Genomic DNA, 24,375 nt, shown 5'->3' on the forward strand with positions numbered 1-24,375 from the left:
GGCTTATGAAATATAATAATTGGTTAGAACAGGGATGGCGAACCAATTACACGCGTGCCATTTATGGCACGCGACACACTATTCTGGGCACGTAACTGATCACAACGTTCACTATGAAGCATATTAACAATTAAATTCAAATTCACAAAAAAATAAACAATTATTAACAAAAAAAATAGTAATTAATGCCAAAAAAACAAACAATTAATAACCATAAGAAACAAGCTAACAATAAATAACCAGCAAAAAAAGATTTAACAGTCCTGCTTTAACTAACATCTTACAACCTAATATAAGTTATTTGTCATCTAATCTGCAACAACGGAAGTCACACTGATGTTACTTTAAGTTGAATTATGCTTATAACTGAGAGATTGAAAAAGTTTTTTTTTTCACGGTAAATAAAAAGTTTTGATTTGTCACGAAGTCAAAATTAATTGACGGCACGTCTATGACCTCATTAAACAATTTTTTGAAAAAATGGCAATTTGGTGCATAAATTTTCGCCACCCCTGAGTTAGAATATCAATTCGACAATAAAATCGAATAGCAGTTTTATCATTACGGTGTTCAAAACCATAAAATAATTGCTGAAAAATACGAGTAAGTACCGAAAATAAATTGTAAAATGATTTTAAAATAGGTGGAGTTATCATACAGTAATCAAAACTGCACGGCAAAAACTAGAATTTGAACTGACGGTTTAAATTCATTTATGATTAAGTTTACAGAGAAAAACCGTTTTGTCAACAAAATAGCTTTAAACCATCAAATATACAGAGAAAGTCCTTAAAATGAACTTTTTTTTCTCCTTTAAGAAGAAGAAGCTAGAAATTATGTATCATCAAATGTAGAAAAATTCCCGGAAATGTCGCTAAAATTTTTCATTCTCAGATTTAGTTAGAACTCGAGCTTAAAGGGTTTTTCCACCTGTAGAGCTGTCTCCCTTCGTTTTCTACGAGGATCCAATCACTACGTTTCTGATTGGACGGTAAGCTGTGACGTCACACTATGCTTTTATAAATAAACTCTCTTCTCTTCCTCAGTTTCTCATCTTGACAAGTTACAGTTAAGGCAATATCAGCAGCACAATTAGAAAATTAATATATCATTTTTACCGGCTTGTGCATGCATTAAGCTCACGGTAAGTTTCATCATCATTTCGTCAAATGCGTAAACTAATTTTTATCCTACTGTTTCAGTTTTCTAAATTTATTTTGTGATTTTTCGAAATTAAAATGTGTTACATAATGGAAAAGTGAAAGCAAATAAATATCAATAAGCAAATGTTGCTTATTTCTTCTAATTAATTATAAAAAGGCGTTTGTAGTTTTATTATTTAAAGGCTATGAATTATTTAAAAATTTAATTATAACATTATAGTTTTCATAACTATGCAAAAGGGAATATTTCTTCAAATCAATTTAAGCTGATGTTTTAATTTTAACCATAAAATTTTGATGTTTTTCATTTGTTGTAATAGCTTTAATTGACTTATTTAATTTAATTTAATTCGTAAAGTTAAAAACAGTTAGTATCATTTTTAGTATGACATCTGTGTTCTAATTTGTGAAATGACTGTTCTTTTTTTTTTTTCAATTTTAATATATTTCTTAGCAATTCAGAAATTTTTTTAATTCATATCATTTTAAGAAAGTATATTATTAATAATGAAATCTTATTGCTTCAAACTTTTTGATTTGTTATTGTTGTGATATGCTTTTTTCCAAAATATTGTGTTCCATTGTTTCTTTGCGCAGCAACCTGTGGTGTAGCATTTCGTATATTCCGTGTTAAGCGATCAAACAGATTGAAACAACTCTGTTGAAAGATGAGAGTGATATTACCCAAAACTCTCAATGTCATACTACTCATAATTAATTAATTATATGCAAATGTTTTCAAGAATTAACAGAATTTTCAAAAAGCATTATAAGCAATACTGTGATTAATAGTAGATATCGTTAAATCTTATATTTATTCGTTATAGATTATGACAGTAAGAAAGTGTTCAAGATTATGTGATGATAATACATTGTTCATTAATGTTATAGTGTATAAAATGGTGCATTTTGATATATTGATCGAATTTTTACGGACTCAAACTTAATAATTTAAAAGCCTAAACTTAAATATGTTGATCAATAAGTGCAGACGCGATATTTTAAGTAACGAACTAAAACCTAATTTCTCTGAATAAGTATATATTTTCCCCCCGACGAATTTGGATTCTTGGCTTTCACAATATGAGAAGCAGCTGCATGGTAGGATTGGGTCTCTTTCACGTTAATTTCACTTCCTACGTATTTCGCCCATCTTGTCTCTAAAAATATGGGAAATAGCCGTTATTTGGAATAGCAAGATTGGATTTCTTTATCTTAATTTAGTTTTCTTGCGTATTTCGCTATATCAGCAAAGTCATATTTTTAAAATTTGTGGTCTCAAAAATTATTTGACTGACTTGATTTAAATTTTGGATTTTATCTTTTAAGCTTATGTAGATTAAATTGGTATGAAAATTTGCATACATTTTAATTCGAAATTTTTTCGGCCATTACTAAATTGAATAATACAAAATTACTAAAAAAATGATTATTTACATGGAATTTGTCTTTGGATAAACAGGTATTATGACATAATGCAAAGTTTTTTTGATTAACTTTATTGTCCCGCAGTGGACTGATCGTTAAGACACGGTTCCCAGCAGATCGCTGAAATCAAGCATCACTGTCTGCGGTCAGTGTGCGGGTGGGTGACCACTTGGATTAGTCTGCGTAGGGACCGAGGGTGTGCGGTATTGTTCCTCGTTAAACTGTTCTACCGTATGTTCGCGTGCAGGTCGTCGGGCTACCGAAGTGGGAGTACCATCCCCTCTGCAGAGGATCAAAATTGTGATGGCATGTCTTCGGATCATCCTCAGGAATGTTTCCCAGACCGTCGCCAATAGCCCATTGTGCAGCTCTAGTGCGACGTAAATTAACTACAACAACAACGATTCACATTATTAGCTTTTGACCTACGATAAAATACACAAAAAGTGAAATTAATATTACCAAGGTTCCGATTGCTCTTCTGCTTTACTGTTGAGACCCCCGACCTCGCATAGTTAGAGAGGTCAAGATTCCAAATCCGTCGTAAAAAAGATATGTATTATTAAGAGAAAGAATGTACGTTTTTGTCTCTGATTTCGCAGCTTCAGACTTTCATCTTTTATCTTTTCAGACCCTTATTAATTACCATATTTAAGTTAGGCCCACAAACCATTAAGATTAAACTCAAGTACATGAAAATCTAATAATTTGATCCAAAGTCATTTAGGTTGTTTGCCTTTTTTGAGCACTGTACAATTAAAATTAAACTTTATTTATTTGTTGTAATTTAAACAGTTTAATTACCATTACATTTGTAATAAAATATGTACCTTCTAGTATTCTGTACATGATTAAACTGCAAGTTGATGTAGCGCAAGTTATATATTTACTTGAAATTAATCACTCAATCGACAAAGCAACTTTTTTCATATTCATACACTGAGAAGAAAAATATAGTAAAAACTATTAGAATATGGTAAAAAGATAGCTCTATGAAAACATCAAAAAGTTCGGTAGTTTTTACCGAACTGGTTGATTATAACTTTAGGAAAATTAAAAATGAAGTAAGATTTTATAATATATGACAAAATTTGATAAATGTTGTAAAATTTTCTAATTCGATAAAATTTACTTCTCAGTTTTTTTATTTTTTGCTAAATGTGTGGTAATAAGAGCTATAATTTTGAAAACCGGAATTCCAGTAAACTGTTCATCAACAAGATTTTTTTCCCCACTTAGATATTATGTGCAATTGCAATTTTGTTTTTGCACAACTGAATAGCAATTTATATTACCGTTCAAAAAACTCGAGTGTTCGTTTTTATTAATGTTATTATTAAAGTCATTTCAACAGCTTAAAGAAACTATGTTTTCAAATGGATCATTATCGTTGTAAATAAAAGTCATTTATTACCAGTCATTTATAACTATTTTTAATTTTAAATCTAGCAATACGCAATTCTTCTTCTTCTCATTCGCACGACAGCCCAGGATGGGCCCTGGCCATCTCAACAAGCCAATGCTAAGACACTAATATGCAATTCACTAACATTAAATCAATCATGAAAACTTTTCCAAAATTTTTGCTAATAATTGCATTTTATTTTATATTTTGTAGAATAGTTATGTTTTGTCTACTCTCCATTTCAAGGTTCACTTTACGAGTTGATTACTTGAACTGAGGGTAGATAATACCCCCAGTTCTATGCATGAATATTTTGACAACGTATCATTTTAAGACAATTTTGATGATATTTCAATTGAATCATAAAAATATTGTATTTAAACTATTTTATTACAAAAACAAATTAAAATTAAAATCATGGTGACTTAAAATTAGCTCTTTAGCATTTTCTAATTTGAATTTTTTTATGAGTTCTGATTCTGTTATGTACCCCAACATCAATAAATATAGTCTTTTTTTAACTCTAAAATTTAATAACAAGTTATAGTAAGATCAAGATTAGTTCTTAAGTGTTCGAGGAGTTATGGGGAAAAGCATGAAATATTTATATTTTTTTTGTAAAATTAATTTTTGCTATACTATTAAGGTGAATTTTTTTTTACATATGCGCATTATAAACTTCATTCGCTTATTAGCTCATTAATTTATGATGGTAAACCCCATAATATTTTTTTATGTACAGAATATCCTTTAATCCCCCTCATATATTTTCAGAATCTTTATCGAAAATGTAGATAAAAAAGCATAAGTTAATATTTAAAATATATATATATAAATATCTTAACGAAATCTGACAAAACACTACTGAGAAAGGCGGACAGAAAATTAAAACCTGTTTGATTGCTGTTTGAAACTTGAATCGCTATCAAATTTTCATTATTTCGCGGAACGTGAAATTTTTGTTTAAAAAAACCGCATTTCATATCTTTCTTTCTCAAGAACTATTTGACTGATTTCGTACAAAATCTTGTATTTTATAATTTAAAATTACATAGTTTCAAATGGAGCAAAAATTCATATGCTTTGCAATTCAAAACTTTTTTGACTATTATTAAATGGCTTTATGTGTTTCTTTAGCCAAAATTTCCAGCAGCTCTCCTGACTAAATTATAATTGGAATTACCGTACATTAGATAATTTTCTTTCTAGTAAAATAAGAAAACTACATTATTATATAAAGTCTATTTCTATTGGAAAAAAAAACCACAACACTGGTTTATAAAATCAAAATATACGGTATTTAAACCACTCATACGGCAACGCTTTCCGTTTGTAACGGTCTACCGGAAATTCAGGTTTTCAAAATTATAGTTCTTATTATCACACATTTAGTAAAAGATACAAAATTGAGAAGTACTATTCACCAAATACGCAGTTTTTATGCCCTAAAGTAACATGATAAATTACCATATTTCACCACATTTACTAAATTTTATCACTTATTAGAAAATAAAATTTTTTTATTAATTTTACCAAAATCACTACCAAATCATTTCGATAAGATTTATCGAATATAGTTTTAGATCTTGCTCCCATACTTCTGAATCTTGGTCAGGGCCACAGTAAAAATACATAAAAACTGGAAAGCAATAACTAGCATACTTCAATATATTTTTATTCAGCCCCGCTTTTTCCTTTAGGGCATAAAAATCAACCTTCCTTTAGGGCAATCAAAGAAATCAACATCATTCAATTTAATTCGAATTCAATGACTTTTGTTACTCTTCCAACAGATGACATCAATACATTGCCATACATTTACTAATAATTACAAAACTGAGAAGTAAGTTATACCAAGTAAATTTTTTTAATGCTATGCTTTAAGGTATTGTGATTAGGTTACCAAATTTTACCTCATTAACTGCACAACATTTGGTTAAAAAGCTTTTATAAGATTAAAAAAAAAACATATTTTATTGTTAATTTAACCGCATTCATTACCAATTCGCTTCGGTAAAATTGACCGAGATTTTGGTGATTCCATAGTGCTAGAAACACGGTAAATTTTACCAGATGCGAATAGTTTTGAACATACTTTTATTTTTCTTAGTGCAAACTATCCTCCATATTTTGATGGAATCTAAAGGAAGTATATTTATTCAGAGAAAATACATTTTTGTAAGTGATTTCGTAAATTAAAATATCGTCTATGCTAATTATTCAGTATATTTGAGCCATTAAGATTGGTACATAGTTCGTGAAAATCCGATTTTAAAATAAAAGTTATTCTGAGTAATATAAAAATATATGTTTTTGAACACTATACAATTTATTTATAATTGATAAACGTTCAAAAGATATTGTTATTATTTACGTCGATAAATTTAAAAACTTACTAATTTTTTTTCTGGTATCACGTCTCTAATCTTTTATTTAGGAAGCACTTATTATAAAGAAATTTTTTTTCCGAAATAAACTAAAGTAAGTAATAAGATTTCGAGCTAATAGTAAAATGTTATAGTTTAATTATTTAACATTTTAAAAATCTCTTATGGCGTTAAAGGAAATACATATTATTGAAAAATATCTACAATTATTTATATAATAATAAATATTTGTATAATAATAAATATTTGTATAATAATAAATATTTGTATAATCATAAATATTTATATTCTAAATATTGATAATTTTAAAGAAACCATGTTTTTAAAATTCGATTTCTTAGGAACTATTTGAGCGATTTTGCTGAAATTTTATATTTTGTCATGTAAAATTATATTCTTTATCGAGAGATAAAAATTTGTATACCCTACAATTCAATATGTTTTCGACCATTTTTAAATAAAATAATAAACAAAAATAAATCTTTACTAAAAGTTACATTTCGCATGGAATTATCTTTGGATAAACGAATTTTAAAATTGCATGAAAGAATTTTTAAGTTCGCTTAATAAGTTCTCGAGGAAATAATCTCGCGAAGGTCTCTCAAAATACGCAAAAAATAAAATTAACGTTAAGGGGATGAAACTTTAGACAGCTCCCCTAACCAAACTATGGGGACCATATTTTCCAGATTGTGGCTACTTATAATTTCGGGATCAGAATTTCGAATTCGTAGGAAAAAAAAGTATATTTATTCAGATGAAGTACGTTTTTGTGTCGTATTTCGTAACTTAAAATAACGTCTTTACGAATTAATTCGCATATTTGAGGTCACCTCTTTTAACCTTTAAGTCCTAGAACGTGAAGATCTGATCATAAGATCAAAAATTATCTAGGGTGTTCCGTTTTTTATTTTGCTCACTGTAGAACTATGGTGGTTAGTGCATCTTACTATACCTACCGGAGGTCATTGGTTCGAATCTTACCAGTATTCAACAAATATCTCTCACATTTCTTCTCAACATATATTTTTAGACTAAGCATTTTGATGAAAAATTAGTATAGTCTTCTTAAATTTTGAAATCAAGGATTTTCAAATTCAATTACCGTTTGTTTCAAGGATATTTTGACGCATGTTTGCTTAATTTGAAGAAATCCTTTTTTCTGTGTAATACATTTTTATTTTGAACTATAGGTTCTCACGGGTTATTTTTCTATATAACACTAAAACATCAATGGCAACATTAATAATGCAAAATCGTTTCTCTTCTTTTTTTCTTTGCTCATTTTTATTGGTCTGTAATTCACATGGTATAATTTTTGAAATAACAAAGATGATAGAGATTCCTTTTTTATTTATATAAACATTAAATTTACATACCTTCCATACGCATTTTTAACCGATAAGTAGTTTATTTATTCTTTACTTAACCATTTTTTCCTTAAGTTACAAGTCCCGTAGTGGACTGATCGTTCAGACACGGTTCCCAGCAGATCACCGAAGTCAAGCATCACTGGCTACGGTTAGTGTGCTGGTGGGTGACCACTTGGATCAGTCTCAGTAGGGACCGAGGGTGTGCGGTATTGGTCCTCGTTCTACCGTAAAGTGGTCGACTTCGCGTGCAGGTCACCGGGTTGCCATCCCCTCTGCAGAGGATCAAAATTGTGATGTCATGTCTTCAGATCATCCTCAGGGATGTCTCCCAGACCGTCGCCAATAGCCCATTATGCAGATTTAGTGCGACGTAAATGATCAACAACAACAACAACCTTAAGTTACTAAACCCGTATGGAGAGCCGCGATGGCTCAGGGGATAGAGCTATCAATTTCCAATGAGGTGAACCGGGGTTCGATCCCGGCGGTACAAATTCCGCATCCGGCTTGCACCGACCACAGTGCTGACGTGAAATATCCTCAGTGGTAGACGGATAATGAGTTAGACTCCCCTTACCGTCAGGCTAATCGTGGGAGGTTTTCGCGGTCTTCCTCTCCACGTAACGCAAATGCGGGCTAGCTCCATCAAAAAGTCCTCCACGAAGAGAAATTTCTCCCAATACTTGATCCAGGAATTCCCTTGTCTTCTGGATTGGGTTCAAAATTACAAGGCTATGGAATTGAACATTAGTTGTCGTAAACTCAAAAATTGGGTCATCTGTTCAAGGACGGTTATAAAATAAAATAAACCCGTATTGGTATCTAAATAAATATAATTTTTTTTTATTCTTTCTAACTATTATTCTCTACTATTATGTTTATGATTTTGATTATCCGGTAAATTAAAGCCTCAGAATTAAAGGCGGTGTTCTTTTATCATAAAGTAATCTTATGCTAAATACGCAATACTTTATGACTGGAAAATTTCAAATTGTATCAAGTTGAAATCATTTTACAACAATTAAGCACTAAACACATACGTTATTTTTAAAATAGTATGCAATCTAAAACTAGTAATATATGCAGTTCATAATATATGTAGTTAAAACAATGAATAGTGAAATGTAAAATGCCATTTTGAAACAACTGTTTCCAAGATTTAAAAAAAATTAATTAGGGATTTCTTAAAAAAGTGTTGATCAGTTGCAATGATAAACGAAAAAAATAATAAGTTTTACATTTCATTCCAATAGAATCGAATCGAAAATTAAATTTGTGAAATCAAATTTTTGTTAATGGAATAAAAATCTTCGGAAAATCCATTTAATATTTTTATTAACTTTTTGGTATAATTTTTATTTTATGCATTCTGTCAATCTGATTATCAAGAAGAAAAAAATAATAACGTAGCAATCATTTTAGCCACTTAGTTTAGCAAGCCAGAGCTCCCTATTCTTTTATAATAAGTTAAATATTTACTAGGATTCAATTGATACATTTAACAATGAGAGTTTAAATTATTTTTAAAATTTAAAAAAAAGAACTCTTTTAGAAATTGTTATTGTGCTGAGATTAGAATCAAGTGTTTGACGGTCAGTTTAAGATAAGGATATTGATAACAGACGCCGGGTAGACTTCTAGAATATGTTATTCTGTTGGCATAGCAACTGAAAAGCCTGGTCACATTCTAAGGAACAAAATAGCTTGAAATTCTGTCATTAAAGTAATCATTCTAAGCCATTCACAAAGATAAAATTTTAATATTGAAAAAATTCTGTTACCCTAGAATCTCTCCTTCTCTCTCTGTATATATATATATATATATCGCTGGTTCAAAACTAACTCACTTCTGGTTCACTCACTTCTCATACAAATAGCATGAGAAGTGAGTGCAGAAGTGTCGTCGTTTTAGTTTTGAAACAGCGATATATATATATATATATATATATATATTAGTCGGACTTCGATTTAACGAACTTCCATTTTGCGAATTTCACTATTTTGCGAATTTTTTTTAGGAGCTAAGAACATTTTGAAAATTTCGTCGTAAAATAACTTCCAAATAGCGAAGTGAATTTTCTATTTAACGAATTTTTCTTTGAGATCCACTTTCCCTATTTCCCACTTCCCTATTTAACTTCCACTTTCCCTATTTAAAATTACTTTGCAGTTATAATTTTAAACAGCAAATAAATACAGTCAAAATTTTGTGCATAAATTTAGCTGTTTTTAGTTGAAAATGTATGTAGCATGATAGTGTAACATTGGAAAATGTTTTGCTCTATTCTTGTTTTCCATGTGGATTTATTTTATGGCTAAGATTTATAAAATAAATAGTAGATACTAGTTTACAAGGCGTATCAATTGCTTTCTTAATTATGTCTAGTGTTTATGAATTTAATACCTGTTTTGTGTTGTTTAAGCATTTTAAAGGGAGATTTCTACTTAACGAATTTTTCATATAACGAACTTATTATCGGGATTTAGCAACTTCGTTAAATAAAGGTTCGACTGTATATATATATANACTCTTTGTAATAAATGATGTGAATAGTTAAAGAAAAATATACTTTTCATTTAAGATAATTCATTGTTTCTAAAATATTTGTGATATACATAATATATATATATATATATAATATATATATATATATTCTGACCAAATCCTGACCATATCCCCCCTCATATCTTAAGGGTCAAGAATTTGAATCTGTTTAAAAAAAGGTATGCATGCAAAGATATGAATATAAAAAAAAGCTTATAACCAGCATTTATCCAGGTTCTTATACTCAATACTCTTAGGTTCAAGGTGGTACTAAAAAAAAAGGAATTTCTTGATATAATTTCAATGAATAATTTAGGTTATGAGTAAATCAGGAAAGAATGCATAATATAGTCTTGCAAAATAAACCTGCATGAACCAGCTGACTTTTTTCCATCCACCCACCTACTTCAGAACAACAACAAAATAAGCGTATCTGACGTTAGAACCCCACCGGAATTCACAAGATAATTCGACGACTCAAAAACAAAATGCATATCTAAGCTGTCAACCTAAAAAGAATTTGTTTATTCAACTGAAAACGCGCTTTTACAGTTCCTTTCCTTAGTCACACATGTCACGATGCAACAACACAGCTGTTGCTTAGCGAGTGACAATAAAAATTTATTGCGAAGAATGAAAGAAAGTTAAATTGCTCTTCCTATGATTTTATTTCTCAGGTGTACCTCCTTTTTTATTTTAGAAAATGTAGTTCATTAAACTTACTGATTTTAGATGTGATGGATGATTCATGATAAGCTCTGAAAAACAGTTAGAATTAGGAAAGAAAACAAACTAATAATATTGTTATTATTACCAATAAAATAATGATTCGAGATGGTAAATCATGATACTAAACACAGAATGATCATAAATTTCAATTTCATTTAGTTACATGCTTGCAATGTCAGTTTTAAGATCCTTGACTCATTTTTTACAAAAAAAAATGAACAGAAAAGTGATGCCTTATTATAACTGAGTAGTTATTTTAAAAATAGTTATTTTCTTTAAATTTATAAAAGTTTAACATGAAAAAAAACCATGAAAAATATGTCAGAATAGTACGTAAATGAAAAAAGCATCTATTTGCCACCATTCGCAACCAGTTTCATAGCCCTTATGAACTTGCATATATATTTATATATTAAGGGGCCCGGAAAGTAATGTCGTTTCGCTGCATTAAATATTCGGTTGTCTTAAAAACCAATTCATTTTCTTCGATCCATTTTGATTTATTTTCGATCCGGTATTGAAATGTTGTTGCTAACGAGGGTGAATACATTATTGATTTAAAATAAAATCTTGATAAAAAATATCAAAAGCACTGAAACGACATTACCTTCTGGTATATATATATATATATTGTATGTATGATTTTTAAAGAATGAGTTACGATAACGTCATGAATGTCCTTAAATACTTAACTATTAATCACGATTCATACAATAGTTAACACAACGAATTAACGGGAATCAAACAATGAGAACTGAAAGGAGTTACTTAATAAAGTTTAAATTTGAATAAAACAAAATAATTATACTTGTTTTTATAAGTATACTTGACACTCAACTGCGAAATATATCAAGCAAATCTAAAATCATTTTAGTGGAGCTAATGTTTACACAACCAACATTTGAGTTGTTGCTACCATATATTTTAATCAACGTATTTCACTTCAACTCTTTGACGCAGAATTTGTATTAATCATATTATTCATACTTTTTTCGTTATTTTGTATTAATTTGTGTTAAAATATGCGAAAAGTATTATACTTAGCATTTTGAAATGCAGCGGTGTATTTTTCCAAGTTAAAGGTGAAATTTTCTAACCCTGGCTCACTTTCACACGATGAGTTTTCAAATTAATACTTATCAATTATTCAGTTGTAAGAGTAACATTTATTCATCATTGAAAATTTTTTAATTTTCGAAATTAATTATTGTTAAATTTTTGAACATGAATGAATAAAAATTCAAACTACTTTTTTTTGGATCGTATATTTTAGTCCAAGTCATTAGTTATCCTTTTTGGATATTTTAGTCCAAATATAAATCCGATAATCTAACAAATTCGTTTTAGTAACTATTAGATTTTTTTTTATATTTAAGAAATACCAAAATATTTTTTTACTTGTAATTATAGAGTCAGAAAAAAATATACATAAAATGGATAGCGATGCCTAATCTGTGTCAAAAGTTTTAAAAAAAATTTTGACGATAAACATCTAAATAATAATTGTATTTCGTAGGGTAAAGAAAAAAATATCCTATTTACCAGAAAGGATAAGAAAAAGGATAAGAAAAAAACTTCCATCTCATTTAGTTACCAGTTAAAAATAAGTAAATAAATTGATCTAGTAGAAAAAGTAAAGAAGTCAAAGTTAACTAATAAGATTCATATGAAGTTCGTTAAGTGTTTTTCCACGTTTTGTATAATCCTAACGAAGCGAAATTTTTTTCAAGATATACTGGAGAATTACGCAAACTTCTGCATCTTCCAACAAAATAAGCTATTTTACCAGCTGAAAGAAAGAGCTAAAGACGTCAAAAGAAAATATATGGTTGCGTAAGGCTTGTTTAATGAAACGCTTCTGTCTTATAATCAGTGCAATTGAAAGTTTAAGAACATAAATTTAATCGCTTGAAATTACATAAATTGTAAATTTACAGTACAGTGTTATGTGAGCGCTAATTATTTAATTATAACTGAAGGGGAAAAGAATCATAATTTTGTAAATTATTTATTTTACCCTTTAAATCCATTTGTGTCTAGCGTCCTTTTTTTTAAAAAAAAAGGGGGGGCAGTTCCTTATTTCAAATCCAAAAAAAAGTGGTGTGTTTCATTATTAGGATTTATTTTGTTTAAACTAGATAGTTTTGCTTACAATAATATATATTAAGTGAAATGCTTGTATTTTGATCTGAAGTGGTGTCACAATGGTGCATTAAGTCTTAAGTTGTGACCTTTAAGCATTTTAGTGCCTAAAGTCCTTTCATAAGGACAGTTTCTTATTTCAAATCCAAGAAAAATTGGCGTGTTTCATAATTAGGATTTAATTTGCTAAAAAAGAAAACAGTTTTGTCTACCATTATATATAAATAGTATGGATGCTTGCATTTAAATCTGAAGTGGTGTCACAATGGTGCATTAAGACTTAAGTTGTAACCTATAAACACTTCTGTGCCTAAAGTCCTTTTAAAAGGACAGTTTCTTATTTCAAATCCAAACAAAATTGGCGTGTTTCATTATTAGGATTTATTTTGCAAAAACAAGATAATTCTGCCTACCCTAATATATAAATAGTATAAATATTTTTTTTTAAATGGCGGGCACTTGCGATGTATTGTCCCATTGGCCTCTTAATGCCAGAACTGCTACTCTCCTCTCGTTGCCATCAGGTACCAGCCACGGCAGTAGAGCAGCGTCGCCCACGTCGCACAACCACAAACCCGTTTATAAGGCGGGTCACATTCACACAAAGGACATAGAACACAGAGAGAAAGAAACATCCATGCCCCGAGGAGGATTCGAACCCGCAACCATCGGCTCCGCAGTCAGGCACGCTAACCAATTGGCCACCTGGTCGGCATGGTATAAATATTTGTATTTGCATTCTAAAGTGTCGTCACTATGGTGTATTAAATCTTAAGTTGTAGGTAACAGAAAAAATTTCTCTTGGTGCTCTATTTAATCAAACACGAGTTTCACTGAGAGTTAATATCTTATTCTTAATGATTGTTTCTCTTTTATTCCTTTACGTCAGGTAATGTGGACAGTTAGATCAATGATGGCAGTTTTCCTGACGTATGGTCCCCGAAACAGTATTAAAAAAAATATTTACGATTTTTTCCGCATACGTAAAACGAATATTACAATATTAAATGAATCTATAATTATTTTATATTTTTAATCTACATTTTAAATGTAAAGTCATTCGTTGGAAATTTTTTCCGAGCTATACGTTCAGCCTTCTCGAAAAATATAGCTTAGAAAAATACAATTTTGAATTTTTTTCTGGACACACATTTTCAGAAACAACGCAAAGATTTAGAAATATGAGTACTTCGATATTTTTGCACCCCATAAATATATTTGGTGCAGCTTTTTAGGGTATTAAGGCGCCTTTTAAGGAAGAAAAAAAAAACAATTTTTCCGAAACTCTAGAATGGCTTAAACTCTTAATGCTATTTCTTCATTTCTGACATAAAAACCTAACTACTTTTTTTTTTCATTAAGTAACTGTCTTCAGTCTTTTTATTCTTAAACAAGCAACCATTAAGAAAGGTTGTCGAAATCAGGAGAAATTTGTGTATCCAGATTTAAGATAATGTTGGTCAACAGAAAACATTCCAAATAAATTTATATTTTCCTTGAAGCGAGTTACGAAATAACGAAATAAAACGGATATTGAAGGAGCTGAAATTAGCTTTTGGTAAACATTAACTCCTTGATTACTCCTAACTTACCAAATTAAACGAAGTTATAACTTTCTAGCTCAATCTAACGGCTTCCTGTTATCCCTTCTCATTTGAAAATTCCGACAACTTGAGCTGACAGGGATTATATTAAGCCGTCTGGCTTTGATTTTATATCTGAAAAAAAAATCTAAATGTAAGTATCGGGGGAAAAAATTGATTAACTGTTAAATAGAATTTTAATCAGATTTGCTTCAAACAAACTTTTTGGTAGTCTTAAATAAGAAGAAAAACCCTTATAATTGAATATAAATACAGAATTTAAGCAAGATTATATTAGATTATAATATATAAGATAGATAAGATAAGATATAAGATTATATATGAGATGAGATTATATATGATATTAGCGTAGCACTAATTATCCTTTAGTAAAAGATAATTCGCAATTTCAAGAGAAATTCTTCTTCTTTTTTTATGACTTTACTATAATGAGTTCCAAATTCGACTGAAATATTTATCGTGAAAAGAGAGCTTTTTTTTAAAAACTTTTACTATAAGTTTTTGTAATTTGTTACGGGGAAAATTAATAGAAATAAAAAACGTTCAATCTAAAGATTAAATATAAAAAACAATTTTTAAAACTTAGTTTTTTTTAGTAGATTGAAATGGAGACAGAGTAGTCCATTAGTGATTTGAGAATTCTACTTAGAGGATGAGTACGCGGAATTTTCTTAGAAATCGGGAGGTAATTCACGCACTACAATAAAAATTGCATCTGGCTATAAATTCGTTAGAAAACGATTGAAAATAGTATTGTTCTCAGGTAAAAAAAAAAGCACCAGATATGATTTGAGCACTATAATTAGTCAATTAACTGACCACAGAGATTTTGCCCTTTCCAGGGGCCTCTCGAACGCTTTCCCGTACGCATGTTCTGCGTAAGTTCTATTGAATACCAGGGTGGCCACTGAACAAGGAAATTAGGGAAAAGTCGGAGAAATGTCTGGCAATTTAATTAAAATAACCAGAAATTCAGGGGAAAATGAATTAATCTGAGGTACTAAAGTCGAATATTTTTTTGTAAAAAAATTTTCTAGTTATTTTTTAATGTTCGTTTAATTTTCAACTCTAATAGATAGTATAAGTGTTTTGTAATATAGTTTTTGTATAAAAAAGGCATAACTGAAAAATTATTAATGAATTTAATGCCAATGGTTACGAAAATAAGGAACATTCAATTAAATCAGTCTGGAAAAAAAATACGAATTTTTTTTCTGAGTGCTTGTAGCCACCCTGTTTGTTTTGTGGTAGCTCCGCTGTGAAGTGTGAGTGGAATGCTACGTGAATATGCAAAATCTCCCTAAAATTTTTATTTCGCTATAAAATGACATTTATCGTCCATAGCTAATAGGAAAGTTGTCGCAATTTCAATGGTTAGATTCTATCCTCACGGTCACTAAAAAGAGATTTTTTTTAAAAAAAAAAATCGGTAAAATGGTACGATTGGAAAAAAAAGCAGTAGTTTTTCTAACTTATAATGTTGCTAAATATGTCAAATAAAATACTGGTGAGTTAATATTCAAATATATATTAACTCTGATGCTTATAAATGTAAATGGAAAAATATTTTCGTCATTTTCTGCAGAACTTATTTTTTGGAGAGATAGGTCGATGTTATGGAGGTAGTACTGGAACGAGTACATCTAGTTTTCAAAATTAGTGACTGTATTAACTCATTGATAAAATCTACAAAATAAGTTTTTTTTACAGTTTTGGCATAGATATATAATTATTATTAAAATAAATGAAGTTATCATTCGGTGCTTGTATTTATTTTTAATAATTTTACCATATTTAATAACCTTGTTTTAATAACCAATTTTGCAATAAATTTAAGACTGCGTATTTCTAATGATACCAATATAATGTCACATTATAAATTCTGAATTAATTTTTATTTTTTTATTTTTAGAGAAATATGTATGTATAGAAAAGAGTTTTGTCATGATCAAAGAAGTTGAAGTTCGATAATTTTTAATGCTTGAAGTTCAACAATTTGAAAAACTCTTTTGGAAAGAAAGAAACTAGAATTAATGTTGCTCCCACAAGTGATTTGAACTGCTGAGATCAAGCAAGTAAAACTATTATATAATAAACATTGATAACCAGCCTCCTAAATTTTTCATCAATCTCACTATTGTAGAAAGATGCCAAGCACGCGCACCGAATCAATCACAAATGTGGAGCCAGTCATGAACATTCTTAAGGTAGCTGACCACCCAAAAGTCGTAGTAATGGGAGCTGCTGGTGTTGGCAAAACTTCAATTGTGTGTCAGTTTCTTTATGAGAGATTCCCTCTTGATCATATCCCAACAGTGGAAGAGATGCATAAGACTGTTTACGATATCTCTGGCTCTAAGTTGTCTTTGGATCTTTTAGACACAAGTGGCTCCTTCCAGTTCCCAGCTATGAGAGAGCTGGCTATTAAAACCTGTGATGCTTTCGTTTTGGTCTACGCCATCAATGATGCTGAGTCTTTCCAATATGTCTGCTTCTTGAGAGATCTCATTTATGAATTACGTCCAAATGAAACGAAGATTCCAATTGTCATTGTTGGCAACAAGTGTGACCTAGAAGAGTCCAGAGCTGTTTCCAAAGACATTACCGAATCGGTGGTCACAATCGACTGGGAAAATGGCTTTGTGGAAGCATCCGCAAAAGAAAATTTCAATATCGTGGAGATATTCAAAACTGTCCTCATTCAAGCACATGTCTGCTATTCTTTGGTACCATTAATTGAGAGAAGAAAGTCTTTGCCAAACAGCTCTACTTGCCCCCAAGTGAGGCATACTTTGGTTCAAAAGCGCCACAGTTGCACCATCCAGTAATATCTCCTTTTCCTCCCTCATCTATGGCGTAAAGTGATATGTGATAATAAGTATTTGTGATTTTGAATTCTTCACAAACAATTTGTATTTAAACTCATATTTATTGAATAAATGTGCAGGAATGGTGCTCTGAATAATTATATTATATTATATACTTGAATTCACAAAGTCTTCTAATCAGGAAAAAATAAATAAAGACAACTTAATTTTTGTCCCAATTTTTACTATTCAAATGTTTCCTGCTAGAAAGTTTTGCAAGAATTTTTTTTTTTACTCTTAGTTTTTCAAAGCTATGTCATTTTGTGTTCGCAATTAGAATTTAAAGGAAGTTAAATCAAATTTTTTAGAGCTGCCTTTTAACACGATGTTTATAAATATTTTTGCTTTTCAATATGAGAGTGATATATGAGATAATACCATGGTCCTCAATATTTAGTGACAATTCTTCTCTTCCAAGGTCTCATCTATATGCTTTCTGTCTCTTTATCATGTTTATTTTTAAAGAGTATTGAATAGCATTGATATTTATTCTGGTTAATATTGTTTTCTTAATCCAAGTAAAAGATTTGAATGTTTGGAGAAGCTATTCAAGAAACATTTAAGTTTGGATTAAAAACATTTTGAATTCATCCAACTTAACAATGGGAGTGTATTAAAAATATGCTTTCCTAAATTAGTACTGTTATTAACATCTTTTTTTCCCCATCCAGTTAATTTGTTAAGTGAATTACATTTTTAAACGTCTCAAAATGTGAAAAACAAATCAAATGAATTCCATGCCTTACATTCATATGAAGCATAATTTGTAAGCAATTGAAGTAAAATTTCTTTTCAACCTAAAGTATAGGAGTAGGAGAGATAAAGTGATCTATCTTCACCTTATTTCAATTATTATTGCATTAATTACAATTCGCTGTTATCTTAGATTTAAGTTATGAAATAAGTTTAGCATACAAGAAATGCAAAATTTGACAGAAAACAACTTACCTGTTTATTTCTTCATCAGCTTCAAATGGTTGCGCCTTATAAAACTTCTCACCTGTGAATTGTTTTATTTTTCATAACCCTGATATAATGGAGGTAGTTTCACAAATTTATCAATATTTTCCGTTTGGGATTAATATTTTGCAGAGATTTAAGAATTAAAGAGGAATTTTACTTAAACATTTACACACATTTTCTAAATATTATAGTAGTTTTAAGGCAGAAGAAAAGCAGCACTATTGCTCAAAATCTAAAAATCAATAACTAACATTGTCTTTTTATTATAATATTGACAGGTTTGCTATGAAATAAAATACAAACCTTTCTGAAGGAAATATTTTGTTGTTTTTGTAGAGTTTAATAACAATTATTTTTTATCCAGAAAATTATTTTAAGAATTAAATATAAGCTGAAGAAATATGAAAGTAAAGAAAGAATCCTACAAACTGATATTAGTAGTTAAAAGTGAACCCAGCTTCCATTAAATCAGGTATTGTTTGTTAATAATTATTTTTATTTTTCACGCTTTAAACTAACTAAAGAAGACCTAAAAAAAATTTCTCAAAATTCTTCAAATATTTTGAAAGCATAAAAAAAATTACAAATTTTAAGCTTATTTTTTCGTTATGATCACTTTACCACACTATATATTTTTTTTCTAAGTATTGATAAAAATGAGACATACGTAAAAGAAAGGGTATAAAATAAATAAATGCTTCCTAAAACGTTTGTATTGTGTTTTAAAAGACTGCAATAGAAGCAAAATAAGTTTAAATTTTATTTTTGATTATTTCTTTTGGTAAGGATTCAGAAAATAATAATAAAAATAAATGCTATTTTTATGACGAAATTGTTCCACCTGACCTTAAAATTCAGGCAGCTTGGTAGAAGGATCTGAAAGGATGTTGCTCTTTAATATATCTACAGATGACGCAAACAAAAACAAAGATAGGCACGGAATAATAAGTATAAATGAGAATGGAAAACTTTTGTTCAGAGCATTTTATGAAGAATTTTATTTTAGAAAGTTAAAAAACTTGGAAAAAAAGTTTGTTCATAGTGAAGTTGAAGAAACACCTGACACAAGTGTAATTGATTAAAAAAAAGTAGTGCTAAATTAATACCTTCGTATTAAATTTAAATACAATTAAAAATCTCTTTTTTTTCACATTTAAAAAGAAATAACAAAAAATATTATTAGATAATGATATTACTAAACAATTGATAACATATATTAATAGTTTGTCTCATAACTTTTTGTCCAGTACGTATAAAATGTGTGATTAGGTCACAGAATTAGATTTGATAAGTATTTCATTAAAATAATTTGTATAGATATGGCTCACAATATGTAAATGTTTATTAAAAATTTAAGTATTTTTTGATGCATCCAATTAAAATGGACAGAATTGAGCTATTGAAAGATAGAAACTTTCTTACATCATTTCAAATTATTTAACATGAGGTTTAATATTTATATTCTCATATTGATACACAAACACATCTATTGCAGGTATAACTGTGTGGGTAAAAAATGTGGTTATATCTTTTCGTGCATATTTTTTTCATTTACTGGTCACTATATCTTCCGGGATATCAAAGGTTTCATCCTTGACTTTCTATAAAAGCTGAAAGATTTAAAAGCTTCTTTGACTCTTTGCTGTTTATTATTTGCAATAGAGTATGTTCATAAATTTTTAATCTTTCCTTTCATAAATTTATACTATTTGCTATGCAGAATAATTTGTAATTTTATTCAGGGTTTCAGAAGTCGATAATATAGAAACTAAATCGAATACCACAAAGCAGATTTCGTACTAAATACATAGAAAAAGTCATCTTATTTACTCCTTTTTCAAGTGTTTCAATCTCTAACGAAAGTTCAGCCGATATACATTAATGCAACAGTCCAGTTCCAGAATCACTCTGTTCCATCAACCGAATTATTAATTCCAGTAACTAAAGCATTAGCAGAAGGTGTGATTCTTTCACATAGTTCTGATAAATCACATATCAAAGGTAAGAAAACTAGGTCTTTTATATAGACCCACAATATTAAGTCATGTGTATTGACAATAAACTAGTACTAAGGCTGGTACGAACTGGATTAACACAATGATGTATGATGTGAGACCACAGGTTCATACTTAGAACATGGAGGGTTCAAAATAAAACTTCAATTGTTTCTGTATTAAGTGTAAGGTTTGTTTTTTGTTGTATTCTTTTTAGTTTTTTACTGTAGACTTCTGACAATTTAGAAGAAATTAGGAATACCCATACATTGCATTACTCTTTTACAATATTCAAAACCTCAATAAAAATAATTACATTAAGTTTTGCAATATTTAAATATTTTATTCTTAACTATGTTCAATATTTGAATCAAAAAAATTTGTCCACTTAATTTTTTAAGTGCATCTAATTGTCTTGAAAAAGTATTTTGGCATTTAAAATTTGTATTTAAATTTTTTTTCATAAGAAAATTTTGTAAAGTATCTGCAAATCTATAATTGCGTAGTAAATTTATTATTATTTCCTTTTTTTTTAATCCAAAGCATTGACAGCATTGAAAAAATATTATAAGCATAAGTCAATTTCAATACATAGTCTAAAATTTCAGGTAATTAAATTATATTTAGATAAAATTATACAGTTAGTTTCTTGAAAGTACTTATATTTTTTTAAAAATTCAAGATGCATAGTTCATAGTATTTACATTCTCATTATTTTTAAATAAATATTTTTTGTTATTTGTTTGTAACTAATAAAAAGAGTATATTTTAGGGTCACATTTTTAAATATGTACATTATTAAACTAACCTTGTAATTTCTATAAAAATGTGATAAATTTTCCACATTGTACCATTTTTGCAACCAATTATAAATGATAAACACATTTTAAGATAAGTATTTGTAAAAAAAAACAAATCCAGTTTAAAAAAACAGTGTGATAAAATTGTGTAAAAGTGATTTTTTTTTCTTCTTTGACCACTTTTGTAATTATGTAAGACTAACACATTTTATGACAAGTATTTCTAAACAATTTGATAAATTCAAAAAGTAAAATAATTTACTGAAGTTAAGAATAATTGATAATCATTTCCGATAAATATACATTTTTTATATTACTATATAATGAATAATGGTAAATGCTCTATAAAATGATATGACTCATATGAAATTCAATTTTTATGAATGCAGCATAAATTGTAAGCATCTTATACCATTATTTGTGTAATCCTTAGCATATTTATGTTTTAAATAACTCTGTATAGTGATGTTTCATTTGTAAAATGTGATACTTGTACACTTTAATAATGTTTTCATTTAAAAAAATGTAATTTCTCTCAATTAATAAATCTCTTACGTGTAAATTCGCATTTTGTAATTGCTTGATTAATTTTAAAGACACTGTAAAAAACCACCAGAATACACCTGTTCATCAAAAGATGGACTAACGAAATGACAACAAGTTGTTTTACCTAAAATAGCATTCTCTAATCTTCGAACCCAATTTTCTTAATTATTAGCATACGAGGGTTGCTATTTATATTTCTGGCCTAATAATGAAAAAACAAATATGTAGGATCGAAATTGGTTTTATTGTTTTTCAAAATATTCTCCATGATGATCAATACACTTTTGCATGCGTTTGAACCAATTTTCAAAGCACTTTTTCCAGTCCTATTGAGGTAATTCCAAAACATGCGTTTTGAATGCATCAACCGCTTCTTCGGGGGTCGAAAATCGTTGTCCACATAATTTATTTTTGATGTGTGGGAATAAGAAGAAGTCATTGGGTGCCTGGGAAATCAGGGCCATCAGTTCGATCTTTCGCTCCGTCAGAAATGCCTTTGTTTGAGTCGATGTGTGAGAGCTCGCATTGTCATAATGAAGAATGATTCGCCTGTTTTTCTGCTTTTTTCGAATTTCTCCGATGACTTCTGGCAAACAAATGGCTGTGTACCATTCAGAATTGACTGTCCTGCGTTGCTCTAACGCCACTGTTGCCACATGACCGTTAATGCCGAAGAAACAGGCAATAATTTGTTTCGATGTGCTTCTTTCTCGAACAACTTTTTTAGTTTTGCCTCGTCTTGGAAGACCCATACAGTTGATTGCTGTTTTATTTCCGGCTCATATGCATAGATCCATGATTCGTCATCTGTGTAGATGTTATACACAGCCTTTGATGTACCTTGAAAGTATTTTTCCAACATTTCCTTGCACCAATCGACACGAGCCTTTTTTTGAGCGTTTGTCAGATTATGCGGGATCCAACGCGAACAAATTTTTTTTACGCTCAAATGTTCATGCAATATTTTATTGATGCTAGTCATACTAATGTCCAAAGACGCCTCTATCTCACGGTATGTCACATGACGATCTTGCTTTATCAGTTCACGCACAGCATCGATCTTTTCTGGCACAACAACGGATTTTGGACGACCTGCACGGGATTCGTCCTGGATCGAACATCGACCACGATTAAATTCGTTATACCAATTTTTTACAGTGCTGTAGGATGGCGCTTTATCGCTGAATAAAGAATTAAGTTCATCGAAGCACTCTTGTCTTGACAATCCACGTCGAAAGTTATGAAAAATAATGGCACGAAAATGTTCACGATTCAATTCCATTTTTTGAAAGAGAAGAACTTTTCAATTTACTGTCAACAACACAAATGAAGCTATAATGGTAAATCGTCTGCTGAATTTATGTTTAAAAATATCAAACTTTCGATTAAAATCGTCTGCGGTCGCCTAGCAACACTTACTGTTGCCAAGGCTAGAAATATAAATAGCAACCCTCGTACAATTACTTTAATATTTAACTTCGGTTTTATGGTCAAGTAAGTCATTGTGACTAATTAATTTTGTTCTTAGGATCAAGAATAAGGGGTAATAATGAACTATGTATACGTAAAATGCAAGTTAGTAGGTTAAAGAACACAAATATTAAGTTGTCTGTTTATATTATGGTTAAGTGTAACTACAATGTAAATTAATAGTAACTGGGTAATTCATAGCAACTACAATTACTATTTTCTTCTTGAAAATATTTATTTTAAAAATTATATATTAAATTTTGTACAGAAAAAGTGCAGCAGTACAAGGGTAAATAAACCACTACTTCACTGCCTATTAGCCTTTGTCAATCTCCTAGTTCATCATAGGAATTGTTACAGCATTTAACTTAACAAGATCCCTACAAAGAAGTTAATAATTTTTGCAACAGTAACTAATGAGGCAATTACAATGTATTATTGCAGGAATTACTGATGCAGCATTCGTATATGAATGACTTTATAATTTATTGTAAGCAGTAAATGGCAAACATTTGATCATCACAACCCAGTGTTTGTTATCAAGCAGAATAAACATTATATTATATATATATATATATATCATATTGTTGTTGTTGTTCATTTACGTCGCACTAGAGCTGCACAATGGGCTATTGGCGACGGTCTGGGAAACATCTCTGAGGATGATCCGAAGACATTCCATCACAATTTTGATCCTCTGCGGAGGAGATGGCTCCCCCGCTTCGGTAGCCCGACGACCTGCGCGCAAAGTCGAGCACTTTACGGTAGAACAGTTTAACGAGGACCAATACCGCACACCCTCGGCCCCTACGCAGGCTGATCCAAGTGGTCACCCACCCGCACACTGACCGCAGCCAGTGATGCTTGACTTCGGTGATCTGCTGGGAACCGTGTCTTAACGATCAGTCCACTGCGGGACATATATATCATATATATATATACTATATATATATATATAC

General features: G+C 29.7%; 1 protein-coding gene across 1 annotated transcript; it reads left to right on the top strand.

Moving 5' to 3' along the window:
• Nucleotides 1–1,006: 1,006 nt before the first annotated feature.
• Nucleotides 1,007–17,741, top strand: LOC107455635 (ras-related protein Rap-1). Its single transcript, XM_016073270.3, has 2 exons — nucleotides 1,007–1,144; nucleotides 16,689–17,741. Exon 2 carries the CDS (start codon nucleotides 16,924–16,926, stop codon nucleotides 17,602–17,604), a length of 681 nt encoding a protein of 226 aa, XP_015928756.1. The 5' UTR covers nucleotides 1,007–1,144; nucleotides 16,689–16,923; the 3' UTR covers nucleotides 17,605–17,741.
• Nucleotides 17,742–24,375: the final 6,634 nt, after the last annotated feature.

The sequence above is a fragment of the Parasteatoda tepidariorum genome, chromosome 7, assembly GCF_043381705.1.
Source record: "Parasteatoda tepidariorum isolate YZ-2023 chromosome 7, CAS_Ptep_4.0, whole genome shotgun sequence".
Taxonomy (NCBI): Eukaryota; Metazoa; Arthropoda; class Arachnida; order Araneae; family Theridiidae; genus Parasteatoda; species Parasteatoda tepidariorum.